Here is an 18,674-nt window from a genome sequence, read left to right as displayed (position 1 = left end):
CTTCGATCTCCTCAAAGACTCAGCCGACAGAACCAACAGATCCACAGAGGGAGCCATATCGATTGACCTTCACTCAGTTTTCAAGCACCTGGAGAATAAGAACAGCTACATCAGAATGCTGTTTGTTGACTTCAGCTCAACATTCAACACAATCTTACCCATGAAGCTGATTGGAAAACTAAACACTTGAGTACAACACTCTGCAACTGGATATTGGACTTCCTCACAAGGCAATGACACCTTCTCTACATTAGTTCTAATCACTGGAGCCCCCCAGGGCTGTGTGCTCAGCCCTCCTGTTCACACTGTACACCATGACTGCACTCCCAGATATCAGGAGAACTCTATTGTGAAGTATGTGGACAAAACCACCATCATCAGCTGCATCATAAATATGGTGAGTTGATATCGGGAGGAATTCAACAATCTTGCAGGGTGGTGCACAGAGGACAATCTACTGCTCAACGTCAGCAAAACCAAGGAGCTGATTGTAGGAGGCAAAGACACACACCCCTGTCTACATCAGTGGAGCTGAGGTGGAGCAGGTGAACAGTTTTAGGTTCCTTGGAATTACCATCACTGAGAACCGATGTTGGTCATCACACATCACCACCCTGGTTAAAAAAGCACAGAAAAGCCTCTACTTCCTACGGAAACCCACCCAGCCACAGTCTGTTCACCCTGCTGCCACCTGACAAAAGATACAGAAGTATCTGCTGCCATACCACCAGACTACAGAGCAGCTTCATTCCCCAGGCTGTTAGACCTCAGTTCATCATCAACACTCCATTTTCTGAAATATATGTTGCAGGATTCAAAGGACTCGAACGTAGTTTTGTTTTTCAAACCCTTGTGATTGTAAAAATGACAATAAATGTACCTTGTACCTTATATTCTTTACCCATACGTACATGGTCCTTCAAAAATATCTTAAATAAAACAGTCTTTTATCTGCTCCTGAATTTTCATTGAGTGACCAGTTTTCGCTGCCTCCCTCTCTACTTCTTTCAGTCAATCCATTTTACTCTGCCTCTGTCCTTGTGTCCTTCTTCTATCCATTATCATTCATTCTCATTACACCCTTCCATCCACTCCTCCCACATCCCTCTGCTCTCCATCACTATCTCATATGTAGAAAATGATGAAGGACAATAACCTTGTACGTCACCTGGACGCGTGTGAGACCATGGGCAATGCCACAGCCATCTGCTCTGACAAGACCGGCACCCTCACTACCAACCGCATGACTGTGGTGCAGACTTTCTTAGGTGAGTGAAAACAAAAAAAATCATACATAATATTTAAATAAAATTCACCAGGATTTAAGGTTCAAGATTAAATTTTTGTGTGATTCTTCAACACAGGATTGAACAACAAAATGATAGTTAACGATAACGATAGTTAACGATAACAACATTACGTAAATGGACAAGACAGATGGAGTGTTGAGGATTAATTAAGGAGTCTCAGTCTGGGGAATGAAGCTGCTCTGTAGTCTGGTGGTATGGCAGCTGATATTCGCTGCCTTGTCATGGCCATGCCCTTTAGTGAAAACTCAAACTTTCAATAACTTTTAATTGCATAATTGTTAAGATTGCCCTGACAAAATTTGAAGTCGATCCGTTTGAAGCTTTCATGAGTTTTTGAGCATGTTTAGGTCCTCTAAAAAGTGAACTACTTTGTCATAGAAAGAAAGAAAGAAAGAAAGAAAGACTCGCTGCCCGGGCCTTAATAACACATTCAAAATTATAATGCAGATTAATGGCACTGAACACTGAACACGTTACCTTCAGGCTCCACAGCAGCCTTGTAAACATGATGGAGGCAGATGACTAAACACTGCTGAGCTTACTGAATGGAAAAGTCCCACTCCAGCCTGTTAACTGTCTAATTGTTACATTCTTTCTCAAACCCAGAATGCTAATGTGGTTAATAGTCAAACGTTATACCATTACTAGCAGACTGCTGTTACAGCATGATTTATATCATTAGCAGGGATATTAGCATGGATAAAAATAGCAGGGATATTAGCAGTGATAGCAATAGCTGTCCCTCAACATGAGGTCTTCTTGTGTGTTGAAGAACTGCAGAGTTTATTCAAACTGTAACCTGCTAAACATTGCGTCTGCTCCGGTGGCAAACAGCCATCTGCTCTGAGCTCAGCCACTGGCCGTCGCTCTCCACTGACTCGCTACGAACTGCCCTGTTCTTAAAGGAGCTACACCACTCTCTTCAAACATCACCTCCTTTTAAGGTTTATAATGTCTGCCTATACATAGATTCACTTATCTACTAACATCATTTTACAGTGAAATATTTTAAATGCTTATGGCAAATATTGGTATGTGCAATTAATTAAACTAAATTAAACTTTGCACTCAACTATCAAATGAAATACATTTGTATTTTATTTCTTGCCAGACCCCTGGCAGCACTTCTGCTCATATTTTTCTTCAGATTCAACAAACAGAAGTACACATCTGTATGCACTCAGTCATAAGAGAGTACCTGATAACATTAATGAGGGAAAGGGAGTTGTTACCTCACTGAGAAGTTGTAGGTGTGCAGCATGTTGCAGCTCTTCATCAAACAGCTCTGTCTTGTTCATTTCTCCCACAGTCTGAGGGGGTGCTGGAAGTGGCACTTGGGCGGCAGTTTGAGGCACCTGAGAGATTATAATGTATACACATTAACGTGAGATTGTTTTCCCAGGTGACACACACCACCGTGTGATCCCGGACCCTGGACAGCTCAACCCCCGGACACTGGATCTGTTAGTCAATGCTATTGCTATCAACAGCGCCTACACCTCCAAGATCTTAGTGAGTCATGCATAGATATGCCATGCCATGCCATGCCATTGTTGTACATAAAGTCATTTTGTGACACTAACTTGCTTCAATCATAATCTCTATCAGCCACCAGATGTGGAGGGGGGTCTGGCTAAGCAGGTGGGCAACAAGACAGAGTGTGGCCTGCTGGGATTTGTATTAGACCTACAGCAGGACTACACCCCTGTCAGAGAGCAGATCCCTGAGGAGAGACTATATAAGGTAGGAAACCATGCACCACTAATCCTTCACAACTTTCAGCTTATTTATAGCACTATAAAAGTGACAACTGCAGCTTTGACAGGAGGTTCTATTACAGTTTATTTAAACTTAATGTATACAACTGAATCGTCGTCAATAGACTATCAATTGTGTTCCCTTTTTGATTTTTATCATCTAGTTTGCCTCATGTTTTTGTACATCTTCATATGTGCATGTGTAAGCTGAACTTTCAGCAATTTATTTCAAAGAAATACAGGCCGCACCAGCTTCCCTGTAATTGTGCTGAAACAGATCATTTACAGGGTCTCTTGTTCATAAATGCTGTCTTTACCCTCCGAGAGAAAAATCCAGAACAAATAGAGAAGGGGACCACATTACAACAAAGCTGCAATACAGTACAGATTCATTGGGATACAAAACAGTTCATCTTTAAATCAATTGCTTTACACTGATTTGACATCCAGCAAGCTTGACCAGCCAGCATCATCTTTATTTACACTGATGCAGGTGTGAACCCTTCAGTACACAATCCAACACACTCAGAGCTGGTTTTCCAGTAAGGGATATGTCTGCCTGCCTCATCTTTTACTCTCCTGAATCATACATCTTGCTCTCCCTTGCTCTCTCAGGTGTATACATTCAACTCAGTGCGTAAATCCATGAGTACGGTGATCAAGCTGCCTGACGGTTCCTTCCGTCTCTACAGCAAAGGAGCCTCCGAGATCATGCTGAAGAAGTGAGTGACGGAGGAGGATGAGGGAGGCAGAGGTGGTCAGATGCAAATAAACAGAGGGGACTGTGCTTGAATGTAAGAAACAAAATAGGTTCTACTCATCAGTCCTGTCACCATTTTATGTCCTTCCATCTCTCTCCAGGTGCTCCAGCATCCTAGATGCCAATGGAGAAGCGCGCAGTTTCCGCCCACGTGACAGAGATGAAATGGTCAAACAGGTGAGACTTGGCGACTTAAAGCTCTGATATGCATAATGGTATCTTCACTTTATCATTCTAGAATTAATTTAGGTGGATCTGCCTGGTGAAATAGAGGTTAAAATGCTGATCATGTCATTGCAATATCTCCTGAGCAACGGATCTTTGTCATACAAGTCATTTCCCATTCTTCAGCTGTCATTGTATAAAAATTGCATTTGAAAACTCTTATCAAGGTCAGTGGTGGATGTAGGATTTAGAACATTTAGATAAGTAAAAGTGCCAATACACAATGTAAAAATATTCCATTAGAAGTAAATACCTTGAATTCAAAATCCTACTAAAAGTACTTAAGTATTTGCAGCAAAATGTACACAAATGTACTCTCTTAGAGAGGAAATGTCTCTTAAGTGGAACTGCTAACAACATACTGTATATGACAAGGGGGCCCCAGCCAGATATGGGGTCATAAGCCCAAAACAATCCAATGTTGTGTTGTTTCTTCCATAAAGTCTTAGTCCTGAAAAATAACAAGCAATAATAGCTGTGAAGTAAAACTACAACATTTCTTTCTGAAATGTAGTGGAGTAGCAGTATAAAGTAGCATAAATGGAAATACTCTTCCCTATGCTGTCTGCAGCAGGGTGGGGTTCTTTTCCCTTCAGCTTTTTAAGAGAGCGTTCCCACCAAGGCATTCTAAAGGTCATCAGACATAACTTTTATCCACCAGATGATGGGATAGTAATGTAAATGACATTTTTGTATACACCAAGTTAATGAGTCTGTAGTGTGATGGGTGGTGATGTGTTCTTCCTCCTGACCACAGTTGTGCTAATGATTGATAAACAGGTGATTGAGCCAATGGCATGTGAGGGGTTGAGGACCATCTGCATTGCATATCGTGACCTACCGTCCAATCCAGAGCCAGAGTGGGACAACGAGGCAGAAATAGTGACAGAGTTGACCTGCATAACCGTGGTTGGGATAGAGGACCCTGTGCGGCCTGAGGTAGGGTACCGTGGAGTGTATGTGTGTCTGTAGCTTGAGTTTCAGCTGGAACTGTGCAATCCACAATATGTGACTAGAACCTGTATTTTAGAAGAACTTGACATTGTGTCTTTCTGTGAAAAAATGTCCCTGTCCCTCTAAGGTACCTGAGGCCATTCGTAAGTGTCAGCGTGCAGGCATTACAGTGCGGATGGTGACTGGCGATAACATTAACACAGCCCGGGCCATTGCTGCTAAATGTGGCATCATCCACCCTGGGGATGACTTTATCTGTTTAGAGGGCAAAGACTTCAACCGACGAATCAGGAACGAGAAAGGAGAGGTGAGTTGGGTTAGGTACAGGGTAAACTCACTCATTTTTAAAAGTGTTTTTTGGTCTATGATGTTTTGGAGGCTACCAAAAAAATTTGGTGGAAGGAGCCCACTGACACATTGGTTTCATTTAGCCTCTAATATCTACTGTCACTTGGATTAATGTATACAGTTAACCCTTTGAACTCTGCAATAGAGATGGTCCGCCTAATTATCTAAAATACTGAAATTGTGTCATAAATAGAAAAATAAAAAAATCTGTTTGTGTGTGTACATATGTATACGTACGTATATGTATATGTATATGTATATATATATATATACACTGATCGGCCACAACATTACAACAGCCTACTTAGTATTGAGCAGGTTCCCCTTGTGCAGCCAAAACATCTCTGACCTGTCAAGACATGGTCAAGACCTCTGGGGGTGTCCTGTGGTGTCTGACAACAGGAAGTTTGTGGTAGACTTGTGGTGGCTTGTATGTTGGCGGGTGGGGCCGCCATGGATCGGACTTGTTCTGGCACATCCAACAGATGCTCTATCAGATTGGGATCTGGGGAATTGGGAGGCCAGGCCAACAGTTTTTTGTGGTGTGGCCCGAGGTGTTGACGTGGCCTCCAAATTCCCCAGATCCCAATCTGATTGAGCATCTGTTGGATGTGCCAGAACAAGCCCGATCCATGGCTTGGCCCTAGGTCCATCACTGGTGCGGCTTGGCTCAACTCGCCACAGTAAAACTGGTGATGGAAAAGCAAAACTGCGTGGCTTGGTTTGACTTGCCGTGGCCAAAAGTGCTAGTGGAAAAACTACAATAGCCTATTCAAGTCTGTAGATGTTAATCTACCCATATGACACAAACTCGGTGAAATAAAGTTTAAGTTTCACAGTGCTGTGCTGGACTCAAAACCTAAGGCAAAATCCTAAAACAAAAGCTCACTGTCTTGTGTTGCATGTGACCGACAAAAGCCTATGCCGTATGTGCCCTGCAGGTGCAGCCAATAAAAAGATACCTGCTGTAAATAGCACATGCACTTCACAAACATACATTATTGTCCAGTGTACCCAAACGGTAAGAGTGTAGGGTGGTTAATTGCAAGATAGCACTACATAAGAGCCAGTTTAACAGTGCGGCTTTGATGCTTTTTGCCTCCATCGTATGTTAAGTTAAACAAAGTGACACTCTGGGTAAACAGTGACTTCTAGTGCATGGAGAAAATAGTTAAAAAGGTCCACTATTGTGTTATTCATCATCACACAATTTTTCTCCCTCTTGCTTTCCATCTGGCTGACAGATTGAACAGGAACGTATTGACAAAATCTGGCCCAAACTCCGCGTGTTGGCTCGGTCCTCGCCAACAGACAAACACACGCTGGTCAAAGGTGAGTCTCAAGTTTAATAACCTAAACACATGCACACACACATTCATTCACATACACTTATAACCTGTTTTTTGCCTATTTGTATCCAGGAATCATCGACAGCAGCGTCATAGAACAGAGGCAGGTTGTCGCAGTAACAGGAGATGGAACCAATGACGGGCCAGCTTTGAAGAAAGCTGATGTGGGCTTTGCCATGGTAACCTGACATATTATTTAGCATTAATGTCTATTTCCATTTCATATTTCAGTAGTTAATAAGTGACTAAATACAATAATCCCTTCCTTGATAGATGAGGACCAGACAGTTTTTGTAAGTAATAGGCAAACGCACAATAACACAATATCTTATTATTAATTACATTTCTGAAGGAACATCAGGTGTAGTCCTTCTCAGCCTTGATGCTTAAGACGTTGAGTTTACCCGACGGTGTTGTTAACCACTCGTCAAAGTTACTGTGTCTGTGTTGCAAATAGTAGTGTAGCGCCAGTTAAAATTAAGAAAGCTTTTACTGGTGGTGGTCTGAAGTATTTTATTCCTCGAAGAGATTCTTTATGACCAACAACAACAACGTAAGAGTTAAAATAAAAACAAAAAAAAAAGCCATTACTCCATACATCTACAATTAGCCTGTGGCATTTAGCTTAACTTTACATTAAACAAACTTTAATTTCAACACAAACATAAATGTACCATAAGCCTTTACCTTGTTGCCACTTTCAACCAGGCTAATAAATCACTCTTGTAGTTGAGTTCAACACCGTAGTTATTTTCCTTTATCCGTGAATTTCCTTATATCCATGTGATGCTTGTTTACCTTCCTCAATTAATTTACCGTCCATTCGCTCCTTTTCCGTTTACCAAACCCTTTCAAAATAAAATACATCCGTTTAACAGTAAGTGTCAAAATAAAATATCTAAAATAATACATAGTAAATAAAAACCAACATGCACTATGTTGATGTCCTTTACAAGTAGGCTAACCGCAACGTTTCACTGAATCCATTCCTGCTACAGACAAAACCGAAAAAAACAACATACTGAACTGCCTCAAAAAAATGTTCGGTATATTGGTGTTAGCTATCTCACTGGTAGGTGGGCAACGGTGGAGCGCACAATGGCGGTGGTCTGATGGTTTTTTTGGGGGGGTCGGGGTGTTTGTACTCATAAAATTTGTTCAAGGTTGGCAGGTCTGTAAATGTAAATGTAGTGTAAACTCATTGTGTTGCTGCAGTTCATTGTTTCACACGTTCCTCTGAACAGTAATTCTCAGTCCTACTGAAGATGGAGATTCTTCACCATTTCCTTCACTATTTGTAATTGTTGTTGCTTAGTCTAGATACGTGTTAATGACATTAGAAATTCGGTGTAAATCTTAAATGAATAACTCAGGCTTGGAAAGTGTAAGAGTAATATAATTTTCTTTACCTTGAACAAGAATTTTGATGGCGACTGAATAAAACAGTTACTTTATATTGATTTTAAAGGGTGCTGCAAAGGTAGTAGCATTTAATGCTCAGTCAAATTGGTATCCAGGCAGATTTATGATCCCTGCTGTTATCTGCCAGGCTCCCCACTTGGGAAAAGGGTTTTTTTCAAAATCATGCTTCACACTGTAGTGTTACTTACAGTCCATTGGATGTTGATGTCCACAGCTATTAAAGCAAACAGTCAATACCAATCAAAGATGAGGTCTGATTATTCAATAACTGTAGAACAGACCCCATCTCCACCATGTCAGGGTGTCATTTGTCCTTTTGGCCGTGATAATCTCATCAGGCCTCTATTGTAAATCCTTTGAGAAGTTCGTCCTTCTTTTGGAGTGGTCAACCTCCCCAATCTGGATAGCATCACTATGATAGTTTTGTGGCTGTTAAGTGGGGAGGAATCAGTTTGTTGGAAACAGACCTAAACTGACCTCATTATGGAATGTAACTGGGCTGAGCTGTGTCTGCTGCACATGTTTTGAATAGTGTGCATACGTATGATTTTGGCCACAGCTCTTACTCACTGTGAGTGGCATCACCTGAGGCAGGACAACGCTATACTGAGACAGTAGCACGCTATGATATTGTGGATGTTTGAATGCTTGCATGAATCATGTTATGCGTCTCTCTCTTCTCCTAACTGTCTCAATCTTTGTCAGGGTATTGCGGGGACAGATGTGGCTAAAGAGGCATCTGACATCATCCTGACTGATGACAACTTCAGCAGCATTGTCAAGGCGGTGATGTGGGGACGAAATGTCTACGACAGCATCTCCAAGTTCCTGCAGTTCCAGCTCACAGTCAACGTAGTGGCTGTCATCGTGGCCTTCACTGGGGCCTGCATCACTCAGGTAGACAGATTTATTAATAAACATATATGCTGACACACATGCATTACTACACACACACACACACACACACACACACACACACACACACACACACACAACAGACACACATTTTTGCTCTAAGCTAATATAAGCAGAGACAAGCTGACACACATGGAAAGAATTACATATGTTTGAAATGCAAGGAATACCTCACTAATGCCGACTCCAGTAACACAAACGTGGAAAGTAAACACATAAAAAGAGTGTCTATTTAGGGGCTCTCCTTCAAACCTTGTAGATGGTTTGATTAAAATAATTCTTCTCATATCTCATATTTCATAAAAAGATTAGATTTATCTCTGAAATCAAAATATACATTTTTGTAACAGAACTTAATTTTCTCTTCTTTTATCTCACAACCCCACAGTATACACAGTATATGTAGTCATTCAAATTAGCTCTACGATTATATGTAATAATATATTAGTCCCAGGGGTCATTTTTCTGCATAAAGAGTATAATTTGATTTTGATCAAAATTTTGATAATTTAAGCTGACAATACTTGTGTACTTTTTCTTAAATAAGATTGTAAATGCAAGACTTATTTTTCAATAGAGTATTTTTGCATCACTGTAGGCCACTGCCCTCTGCACACTCAATGCCTTGGTCCACTATAGCATTTAGATATTCTCAAAACCCTGCGCACATAAAAAACAGACGTGTGAGAAGCCAATGGGGCGCACAGAACAGTATCCGCATGCATATATGCGGTCCAGCGAACATTAGTGTGACAAATGCGAGCTCAACCCCCCCACAAGCTTCAACTGCTCAATACTTCCCAATGCCAAGTTGATTTTTGAGACTTTGGGGGTGGAGAAAAATAGACAGTAGTGCTGTCCCATCCTTCGATTGGTCCCTTTCAACACCCATCAACATCTAACATGAAAAAGGCTTTTTCGCTAGCAATAACACAGTGTTAGGTTTATATTGCAAACAATTAACAAGACCTAGACCTATAATTGATATTTGGGGCGGCTGTAGCTCAGGAGGTAGAGTGGATCATCTAGTAATCGGAAGGTTGCTGGTTCAAATTCCCGGCTCCCCTAGTTACATGTCAAGTGTCCTTGAGCAAGATACTGAACCCAAAATTGCTCCTGATGAGCAGTTGGCACATTGCATGGCAGCCTCTGCCATCAGTGTATGAATGTGTGTGTGTGAATGGGTGAATCTGACAAGTGTTGTAAAGTGCTTTGAGTGGCCAGTAGACTAAAAAAGTCCATTAACCATTAAAATGGGATCTGTGAAAGATGTGAACTCAGTGTAAGACTTACATGCTGCAATATGATGGCCCCATGAAAAAGAAACTACAAACTTTCAATTTTGTTATGTAACCCTGTGTGGTATAATGACAAATAAATTAGCTCAAAACCTTGACAGCGGGGACATCATAATTAAGCTCATCCATACAAAGTATGAGCACAAGCTCATGGTAAACAACAATGTCAAACAAACAGATACAAGTATGCAAATAAGCAAAGGGGTGATGCTAGTCTATCATACAACAGCAGTCAGAGTCGTGATATGTTGTCATAGAAACAAAACCTGTGTGCATTGTTTTTTCTCAGTGCCCCAACACTTCTTCCCAAAGCTCCCTTGTGGACTATGTGGAAACAGACCCTAAAACTACACAAATTAAACAAACTATATGATCATACTGATAGATTAACAGACTTAAACAGTATTGTTTTAATACAAGAACAACTGTTAATATTGGGAATCTGGGCCATATGAAAAGGCCACAATCACCAGCAGTTGGTTAGTGTAGCCAAATTCACCCGACCATGATTTGTGACACAGGCCTCTGGTTGCAAATCTCTGTGCAGGACTCTCCTCTGAAGGCGGTGCAGATGCTGTGGGTGAATCTGATCATGGACACATTTGCTTCTTTGGCCCTGGCCACCGAGCCCCCCACTGAGGACCTGTTGCTACGGAAACCGTACGGCCGGAACAACCCGCTCATCTCACTAACCATGATGAAGAACATCCTGGGTCATGGAGTGTACCAGCTGGTCATCATCTTCACCCTGCTGTTCATAGGTGCACACACACACTTACACACACAATTACACAGCAAGCAATTACACTACTAGTCAACTAGCCTCAAATAGCTGGCTTTGATCAATAGATTACTAGAACACTGCTTGCCTAAACCCAACCCTTAATGTGCTTTTAACCAAAAAAAAAAAAAAAATGATGCCTTGGCGGTGGAGACATATCCACACAAGCACACAAATACACGGCTACATTAGCAACTAGCATGTGTGCCGCAGCATATCAAATGCAGTTCCTAACTAGAGGCCATCCTGCAATGGGATCACACCTGTTGCAACGCCCATCACTCAGTGGTCACTACTACATAATTACATTAGTACTCAATGGTCAGACCATGCCCATCTTTGAACTTGACCTTCATTTTGATTCAACTACACGCCTGTACAGTTTCATGACTGTACCTTGCACAGGTGTGATAATATCACGCTGACAAAATCTATCACTGGACACACATAGAAAGACCTGGCAAAGTACTCAAAACTGCTTATGTGGGAGTTCCCGCTACAAAAGGTGTTTCCAGGACCACATTTTCCCATGATGACACACACAGACTCAAAAATCAAAAACATTACCAGCCGATGCAGTTGCAGTTGGTAATAAACAACACAGCAGATCTTCCATTTTTCACACCTCATCTACTCCTTTCTTTACCCTCTAGGCGAGCGCATGTTTAACATCGACAGTGGCCGCAATGCACCGCTCCACTCCCCTCCCTCTGAGCACTACACCATCATTTTTAACACCTTTGTCCTCATGCAACTTTTCAACGAGATCAACGCTCGCAAGATCCACGGAGAGAGAAACGTCTTTGACGGAATATTTGCCAACCCCATCTTCTGCTCCATCGTTCTTGGGACCTTTGCCGTGCAGGTAAGGTTAACCCATTTAATCTCTGTATTGTTTTCTTTGTCTTGTTGTTTGGTTTTGTTGTTGTTCTTTAAGTCTTTGAGTATTGAGAAAAGCGCTATAGAAGTACAATTTATTATTATTATTATTATTAACGCTGGCTGTAGATCATTTATTTTTTTGGCTCGCTTCTTTATTTGATAGTGAAAGTAAAGATATAGAGAGGAAAAGGACGGGGGGGGGGGCGGGGGTGAAAGAGAGAGTGCGATTACATGCAACACAGGTCCTTGACTGAAATCTTGTTATAAATTAGTTGTACTTAACTTAAATTGACTGAGCCTCTCTAACGCTCAGTTGAAGAATGTTAGGCTCAGACACTGGACCAGACTTCTTTAGGAGGTGACTTCTATGGGCAACAAAATGATTCTTGGCATATGGTATGTTTATGGTATTTTATTGTTGCTTGGGTCCAGCAGAGTGACTGAATGGAATCATGTAAATACTTACCCCTGAAAAAGTCTGTTTGTAATAACTGTTTGAAAACGTACTCCATCAATGAATTAAACTACCAAATGTTTGTGGTCATACAAATGACGTCTGTGCGTGCGCCAAAAAATATTCAAAAGAAATTAAATTAAAAATATACAAGGAATGTTTAGTGAAAGGGAGGGGGGATATAATCTAAGGGGAGACCTAAATTTTAAAAATCCAAAGGTTCGAACAAATATGAAAAGCATGTGCGTATGGAGCTGTGGGGTGACTTTGTGGAACAGTCTGGAGACAGAAATAAAACAAAGTGCAAATATAAATCTGTTTAAAAAAAGGTACAAAAAAATATTTTTAAACAAGGAAGAAGGAAGAGGAAGTATGTTAACGGAGGATGATGAGGGATAAATCTATAAATAGAATAGGGTTGATTGTTATATTGTAACTAACTTAGTATATGGTATATAGGGTTTATATTTATTTATGGGGATAGTTTATATATATATATATTTATATTTATATTTATATTTACAAGGATAGGTATGTAGTATATATTTATTTTTGTAATTATATATTTATATAGATATTTATGAAGTGTATATATGGTATATATTTATATAGGTGTATTATGTAGTTAGGATATCTGTGTAGTTACAAACTGAAGAGTAGTTAAAAAGGGGTGGGAAATTAAAAAAGTATTGTACTTCTTCCCACTCCTTTTTCGAACAATGTGCGGTGTTTTGTTATGTCTTAGCTCTTTATTTTATTTTACTTTTTTAATTTCTTTTTTTTTTTTTTCTTTTGTATGTACAAATAGTTACATTCCTTTTTTTTGTCTTTTTTTTTTATACATGTTCGAAATAAAAAATTCATTCATTCATTCATTCATTCATTCATTCAAACCTGGACTACCCTGCTGGTGTGCAATTTCCTTTTGTAAATCCCAAATCAACTTTGTATCAGCACGTGGATCAGCCTCAAACCCCACCCTCTGTGGATTCTTCCATTCACATTGTCCTCTAGCAGTCAGTAAAAGTCTTTGCATGCAGCAGTATGTTAGTGGCACTGCACTTTTTATATCTTTACAGCGATTTGACTGACTGCTTCACTTACCAAAATGGTCTACAGTAGGCATTCATTCATGCCCCACCATGGGACATCATTTAAGATTTAAGTTGGCTTATTTCTTTTACAATTGAAAGGTTTATAGATTAGTATATATATATACATATTATAGATAGATATGACACTGGTTTAAATTATTATGATAATGTGGATCTATAATAAACGTTTGATATTAAGTGAATTAAAATGTGAGATGTACAATTATGCAAAGAATAAGGCCTGTCACATTTAATTTCTGTGATCTGGCTTCAGTTCACCACCTCAGTGTCTGAGTCGCCAGTTTTCCCTGCATCTGAACTGTGGGCTTTCTCATCTTCAGCCCGCTATTGTCTTTAACTGTATAACCCAATTTTACCCCAAATACATGTCCAGATTTAGGATTCCAAACTTAAGAACCCTCAGAAGAACTGTTTGTCGAATGAACTCACAGTCAATACAGAAGAAATTCACTGAGCGTGAATTGTAAGTTTACAAAAAAACTGAGAAGCAAACAAAGACAGAGTGAGAGATGGAGGGAAGGGAAGAGGGATATTTTCCGAAGCTTTTCAGTTCTCTGTGGTACTCTGGGGAGAAATGAGAGAAGACAGAGAGCTTGAGGGTGATGGTAGTGATCAGGAGGCGGAGAGTGACAGAGACATTTGAGAAGGATTGGGAAAAGAAGAGATGACAGAGCTGAAGACTGGAGACAACTTGACAGAGGTAAACGAGAGAAATAAGTAGGAATGAAGGATCTCTCCTCCTTGCACAAAGTAATAGTTACTGTATATGATACAGTGTATCACTCTCCCAGTGAGACTTATGACTGTGCAGTTTGGTGTCAAGATGATAATGTCACTCTGATGAGCCTTGTTCCTGCTGTAAATGATCATGTGCTATATAAAATTCTTTCTCTACATCCTCTGAGGCAAGTAAGCCTATAGGAGCCCGGTATTACAGTGGTCCAAGTTTAAGGACACAGTTGGATACTGGTCTGCTTTTATTATTACATGACCATTAACTTTATCCCATTTTAAGGCATTACAGTAACACCACATTATAACACAAGTTTTGCTGTATTTCCTTTTTATCATGGTCTTGAGAATAGTCCTAAACTCTGATTTATAAATCTAAAAATTCTAAGTTAAACACTTTTTACTTAGTTTCCATCCACTTGTAAAGAAAATGTATATCATGGCAGTCTTCAGTTCCAATGATTTCTACAGCTCTCATTTCTCTGTGATGGAATGAAAGGAACACAAACTGCTTTATCACAAAAACATTTACAAAGTTTGGTTCCGTAATTTAAGTTATTATAGGTCTTCTGAAAATGTGACAAAATCTGCTGGATCAAAAATAAACATAGAGTAGTTCTTATATTACTTTAAGCCATTTTCACCTCAGCTGCTTTTGATATCCATCCACAAGCTTCTGGTCGTCCTCTGGCTGAATTTTAACCATTCCTCTTGACAGAATCGGTTAAGTTCAACTTAATTGTGATAGCTTCCTGGTAGGACTTGTTTCTTCAGCACAATCCACATGTTCTGATGGGGTTCAAGTCAGGATTTTGGGAAGTCCATTCCAAAACCTCAATTCTAGCCTGATTGATCCATTTGTTTACCACTTCTGATGTGTGTTAGGGATCATTGTCCTGTTGGAACACCCAACTGCACCCAAGAGCCAGTCTTCTGCTGATGGTTTGAGGTTTTCCTGAAGAATTTGGAGATAATCCTCCTTCTTCATTATTCCATTTACTTTCTTTAGAGCAGCAGATCCACTGGCAGCAAAACAGCCCCACAGCATAATACCACCAGCACCATGCTTGACAGTAGGTCTGGTGTTGTTGGGGTTAAAGGCCTCACCTTCTCTCCTCCAGACATATTGTTGCTCATTCAAATCAAATCAAATCAATTTTATTTATATAGCCCAAAATCACAATCACATTGCCTCAATGGGCTTTACAATCTGCACAGTGAACGACATCCTCTGTCCTCATTGTGGCCAAACAACTCAGTTTTTGTTTCATGTGACCACAGAGTTTTCCTCCAGAAGGTTTTTTCTTTGTCCATGTGATAAGCAGCAAACTTCAGTCCAGCTTTAAGGTGCTGCATCTGGATCAAGAGCTTCTTTCTAACATGGCAGCCTCTCAGCTCATGTTGGTGTAAAACACACTTGACTGTGGACACAGACACCTGTCTTCCAGCAGCTTCTAATTCATTGCAGACTTCCTTTTTGGTGGTTTTTGGTTGACTCTTGACCATCCTGACCAGTTTTCTGTCAGCAGCAGGTGATAGTTTGTGTTTTCTTCCTGATGTGGCAGTGACACAACTGTGCCATGCACTTTATACTTACAAACTGTTTGTACAGTTGATCTTGGGACCTGTAACTGCTTTGAAAAGGCTCCAAGTGACTTTCCTGACTTGTTCAAATCAATAATGTGCTCTTTCAGATCAATGCTGAGCTCTTTAGACTTTCCCATTGTAGTGTTTGTGGCTGAGTCTAATGGGTGTGTCAACAAGCCCTATTGAAATGGGTCCAGAAATGTCATTAGCTGTTATCAATCAGAATAACTCAGAAGAAGTTAAGAGGCCATGCTACAAAGAGCATTTCATTCACACACCTTTCTATAATCACCTAAATTGATCATTCAAGTTACTGTATGTATATTTTTGATCCAGCAGATTTGGTCACATTTTCAGAAGACCTATAATAAATTCATTACTGAACCAAACTTCATGAAATTTTTTTGTGACAAAGTAGTTTGTGTTCCACTCATTCATCACAGAAACATGAGAGCTGTAGAAATGCTATACACTTTGAGAAGACAGGGTAACATTGATCAAATTCTAAGTGTGCTTCTTTGCACTCCCATAACATTGACAATGTGTCAACGCAGCCTCCAGATTTCTCAGATCTCAATCTGATCGAGCATCTGTGGGACTTGCCAGAACAAGTCTGATGCATGAGGCACCACTTGCAACCCACAGGACTGAAAGGATCCTGGTGGCAGACATCACAGGACACCCTCAGAAGTCCTATGTGTATGCCTTGATGGGTCAGAGCTGTTTTGGCAACATGAGGGAAACCTGCACAATATTGTGCTTATCTCTCTGGTCTTCACACCTAAACCACAGCTTCCAATAGTTCCTCATAGGATGCTGATTGGTGCCAACCACTGTGTGTTTAGCTCATAGTTTGAAGCCAGGCAAGATGGATTTACAAGATTACATGATCATTTGCTAATCCAGCTGTCTTGCAAGGTACATACACAAACAGATCTTCATGACCTGATGTTAGCGAAGTCAAATTGTGGTTAACTAAGGGTTAACTATACAGTTACAGCCGCCTCGAATTTCTCCTCCCATCGGCTGCCAGCCGGCTGGGAGCCCCCCCTCCTGGGGGTGTGCCTAGATTCCACTGTAAATACAGCCATTGATTTCGATCGCCGGGTGTCACAATGAGATGGCACTTCCCTCACAAAAAACATAAACAGCATAGAAACCCTCTGAACCTAAACCTTTATTAACTTTTCTTCTACCCCATTACATCTCAGTGGCAAATATTACATTTTTATCCCACTACATTTATGTTAAAGCTTTAGATAGTTCAGATAGCGTAAGCCCTACTGATTACTTTACTTTACTTACTTAATTTATATTTTATATCAACAATCTAAAGTTATAGCTAGGTTATATTATCATAGGGAAAGCCACCCAGCAGTATATAGTTATTAAAATTAGTTCATCCTTTACCTACTGCAGCCCTAAAGTTATGAGCACATTAATGCATCAATTGTTATTATTCGAAAATATACTATATGTATATTATTCTAAAATGGACCATTTGTTTATTCAGTTCATTCAGTCATGAAAATCAAGACTGTGTGTTAATTTAGTGTGTTTTAGCACAAGAAATCAGCCAATGATGATCTTTCTGTTCTGATTAAAATGTCTCTCAGCGATGCACCCCAGTAGCTCAGTTGGTCGAACATGCGATCCATATACAGAGGACCAGGGTTCGAGCCTGACCCGTGGTCTCTTGCTGCGTGTCATCAACCTGCCACCTGTCATCAAGTGACACACTTCTCCCCCCACCAACTTGTTTTACTGTTTTTTTAAGCCTCCACTTTCATAGTACATAAATAAAATGGTGGGGACTTCCGGTTCATGACCTTCCTCTATTTTAGCTAAGTACTAGACGAAAAATGTTCCTCGAAGCATATTAGGGGATGAATAGGCAGTGTAGTAAGAGATTCTTGCTTTATGTGTTATCAGCACAGGCAGGTTTAGACAGTTTGATCGAGATTTAGAGAGGCGACTCTCGCCCTTGAGATCTATCTGTGCTCTTTGTGTCTGTGGATGCACGCTGACAAAATTCTCTCGTTGATTCAACAACCCTGCAGCTGCCAGATGAGTGTGGGGGGCTGGGAAACCTGTTGGGATGGCCGTTAAATAAGAACAAAGAGATGCACTAATGCTAATAATGTGTTTGGCCTCTGTCCCCTCCCAAAATACGCAGAGGATGTTTGTGAACACACTTTTATACACTGATTGCAGCTCTTTTATCATCCACCACTGCGTAAGGGATTTCTGATTATCAGAAAAAAATTATACAGCGCAAAGCGATCATTTCTGCTGAAAATGTGTCAATTAATAGCGTAATAGTCATGTGTCTTGTAACCACCCACACCCAGTGAAATATTCAAACCAAATACTTCAAATACAAATATGATCACAAATATGATCACGGACCGACCATATTACTTTCACTTTCATGCAGTACTGTTGAAAAACGAAAAGCTGAAGCAAAATATTGATGACCTCATGATATGGTAGCCTCTGTGTGAGAATCACACTCTGGCTTTATCTGTACCTCATGAATAACAAACTACAACACTCAGACATAAAATGTCTGCATGTGTTATGTTTGACTTTCATTAGATGCAGTAGCGATTAAAGTCATAATGCCACCTTGTATAGGAGTTTACTTTCACGTCTACCTCGTATAACTGTTTACATTTGTAAATTACATTTTCAAATTGCACATGCATAATTGCATGGCTCACATTTGCACTATTTTTATTATTATTATTATTGTTGTTGCTTTTTTCTTTATATTTCACATGCT

At 40.2% G+C, this 18,674-nt stretch overlaps 1 protein-coding gene across 5 annotated transcripts in view; it reads left to right on the top strand.

Moving 5' to 3' along the window:
* Window positions 1-18,674, top strand: part of atp2b3b (ATPase plasma membrane Ca2+ transporting 3b) — an 89,473-nt gene that overhangs the window by 46,188 nt on the left and 24,611 nt on the right. For all 5 annotated transcript variants that reach the window (XM_084365965.1, XM_084365969.1, XM_084365966.1 and 2 more), the window contains exons 11-22: window positions 1,136-1,268; window positions 2,713-2,822; window positions 2,919-3,053; window positions 3,683-3,789; window positions 3,929-4,004; window positions 4,833-4,991; window positions 5,134-5,313; window positions 6,599-6,686; window positions 6,776-6,882; window positions 8,831-9,022; window positions 10,886-11,099; window positions 11,773-11,984. In XM_084365965.1, the coding sequence (XP_084222091.1) occupies window positions 1,136-1,268; window positions 2,713-2,822; window positions 2,919-3,053; window positions 3,683-3,789; window positions 3,929-4,004; window positions 4,833-4,991; window positions 5,134-5,313; window positions 6,599-6,686; window positions 6,776-6,882; window positions 8,831-9,022; window positions 10,886-11,099; window positions 11,773-11,984 (1,713 nt within the window). The remainder of the gene's footprint in view (window positions 1-1,135; window positions 1,269-2,712; window positions 2,823-2,918; window positions 3,054-3,682; window positions 3,790-3,928; window positions 4,005-4,832; window positions 4,992-5,133; window positions 5,314-6,598; window positions 6,687-6,775; window positions 6,883-8,830; window positions 9,023-10,885; window positions 11,100-11,772; window positions 11,985-18,674) is intronic.

The sequence above is a fragment of the Pagrus pagrus genome, assembly GCF_965226575.1.
Source record: "Pagrus pagrus genome assembly, chromosome: 11".
NCBI classification, from domain to species: Eukaryota; Metazoa; Chordata; class Actinopteri; order Spariformes; family Sparidae; genus Pagrus; species Pagrus pagrus.
This window is presented reverse-complemented; position numbering and strand designations above follow the sequence as displayed.